At 47.5% G+C, this 1,486-nt stretch overlaps 1 protein-coding gene across 1 annotated transcript in view; it reads right to left on the bottom strand.

Annotated features, from left to right (window-relative positions):
• LOC105563525 (fatty acid synthase) overlaps positions 1–1,486 on the bottom strand; it is a 10,223-nt gene that overhangs the window by 3,830 nt on the left and 4,907 nt on the right. Inside the window, exons 5-7 of the mRNA XM_012015162.1 lie at positions 1,392–1,486; positions 936–1,299; positions 1–854 (exon numbers count right to left, since the gene is read on the bottom strand). Coding sequence (XP_011870552.1) covers positions 1–854; positions 936–1,299; positions 1,392–1,486 — 1,313 coding nt within the window. The remainder of the gene's footprint in view (positions 855–935; positions 1,300–1,391) is intronic.

Here is a 1,486-nt window from a genome sequence, read left to right as displayed (position 1 = left end):
CATCACGGAGCTTCAGCAGCACTTTGCCGATGTGCTTGCCAGTCGCCATGAATCTGAATGCCTGCTCGAGCTGTTGCTCCGAAAACACGGTCGATTGGAGCGGACGTATCGCGCCATTTTTTATTCCCTCCGAAACGAGATTTATTAATTCTTTCTTTTCCGCGTTGTCTTCTCCGAATAGCGCATCCAACAGTATACCATGGAAAGAGGTGTTCTTCAAAAACATTGACATTCCTATGCGGCTGTCGTTGGACAAATCATATTTGCCGATCTCAAGGAAGCGACCACCGAACGCCAGGCACCGGATGCCAGCGTGCAGTTTCTCCTCTGCTAGTGAATTCAGCACAACGTCGACACCACGTCCTTCAGTCTCGACACGTATCAGTTGTTCGAAACTGGTGTCTCGGGAATTACCGATGTGCCTGTCGTTCAACTGGGGGAAGAGTTCCTTGATATATTTTCTCTTTTCCGGCGTACCAACGGTGGTGAAGACAGTACAACCAGCGTGCAGCGCAATGGCGATCGCTGCTTGACCGACGCCGCCTGTACCAGCGTGAATTAACACGCTCTCGCCGGCTTTTAATCGACCCCGTATAAACAGAGCATAGTAACTAGTTGCGTAAGCGACAGGTATCGTTGCTGCTTGTTCCAATGTCCACCTGTCTGGTACCTCCCACAGGAAATCAAGATCCGCGACTACTGTGGTAGCCAATCCCTTAGCTTCGACAATGCCCATTACGCGACGACCGTCCGTGTCTCTTCCGGAAAACTCCAGTCCCAGTATACATTCTTCCGTGGCCAAATTCCTTGGCAGAGCATCCGGTGGTAATTTGCCACTCGCCAACATGATATCCCTGTCGTTCGTATAATTTATTCATATACTATGCCTGCATCTTACAAATATGATAATGGAAATATGACTAATGGAAACTTACCTGAAGTTCAGTGGAGCATAATATACGCAGCAAAGTTTATTATTCGGAAAATTGTCGGGACGATAGTAGCTTAACGAGCTTTCGATCCATCTCAAGCTACTGAGGTCTCCTCTTGTCAATGTGTTTACATAGGCGTGCTCCACCTGCAGAGAAGGCACGTTGCTCTGTTGATCCAATGGCAAGTGTCGATAACTGCCCCATTGCCCACCTTTCAAGACATTTGCCAAGAGTCCTTTATCCAACTGCTCAACGTAAAACCGCACGGTTAAACCGAACTTGGGAGCATTCTTGTCCTGGATAAAGACATAACGCGCATATGCGTCGCCTATCTCACGTCGTATGCAAGTCACTAGCCCGACTAAGCCTACAAAGAAAAAGTGACAAAACATTTCTTCCGGCTCCGATATAGGGCAGTTAATGGGACAGTTTGAAAGTTAATTTTTTCTGTAATATTACCAAGCGTTTCTTCGCCCTGTGATACAAGGAGCACTTCTTGATCTTTGCTGACAGATTCCTTCAGTGCTGCTTTTACACCTTCCAGCCACGACAGA

The sequence above is a fragment of the Vollenhovia emeryi genome, unplaced genomic scaffold (genome assembly GCF_000949405.1).
Source record: "Vollenhovia emeryi isolate VEMERY1.0 unplaced genomic scaffold, V.emery_V1.0 DF939174.1, whole genome shotgun sequence".
Taxonomy (NCBI): Eukaryota; Metazoa; Arthropoda; class Insecta; order Hymenoptera; family Formicidae; genus Vollenhovia; species Vollenhovia emeryi.
The sequence above is the reverse complement of the archived record's forward strand: the minus strand, read 5'-3'. Positions and strand labels throughout refer to the sequence as shown.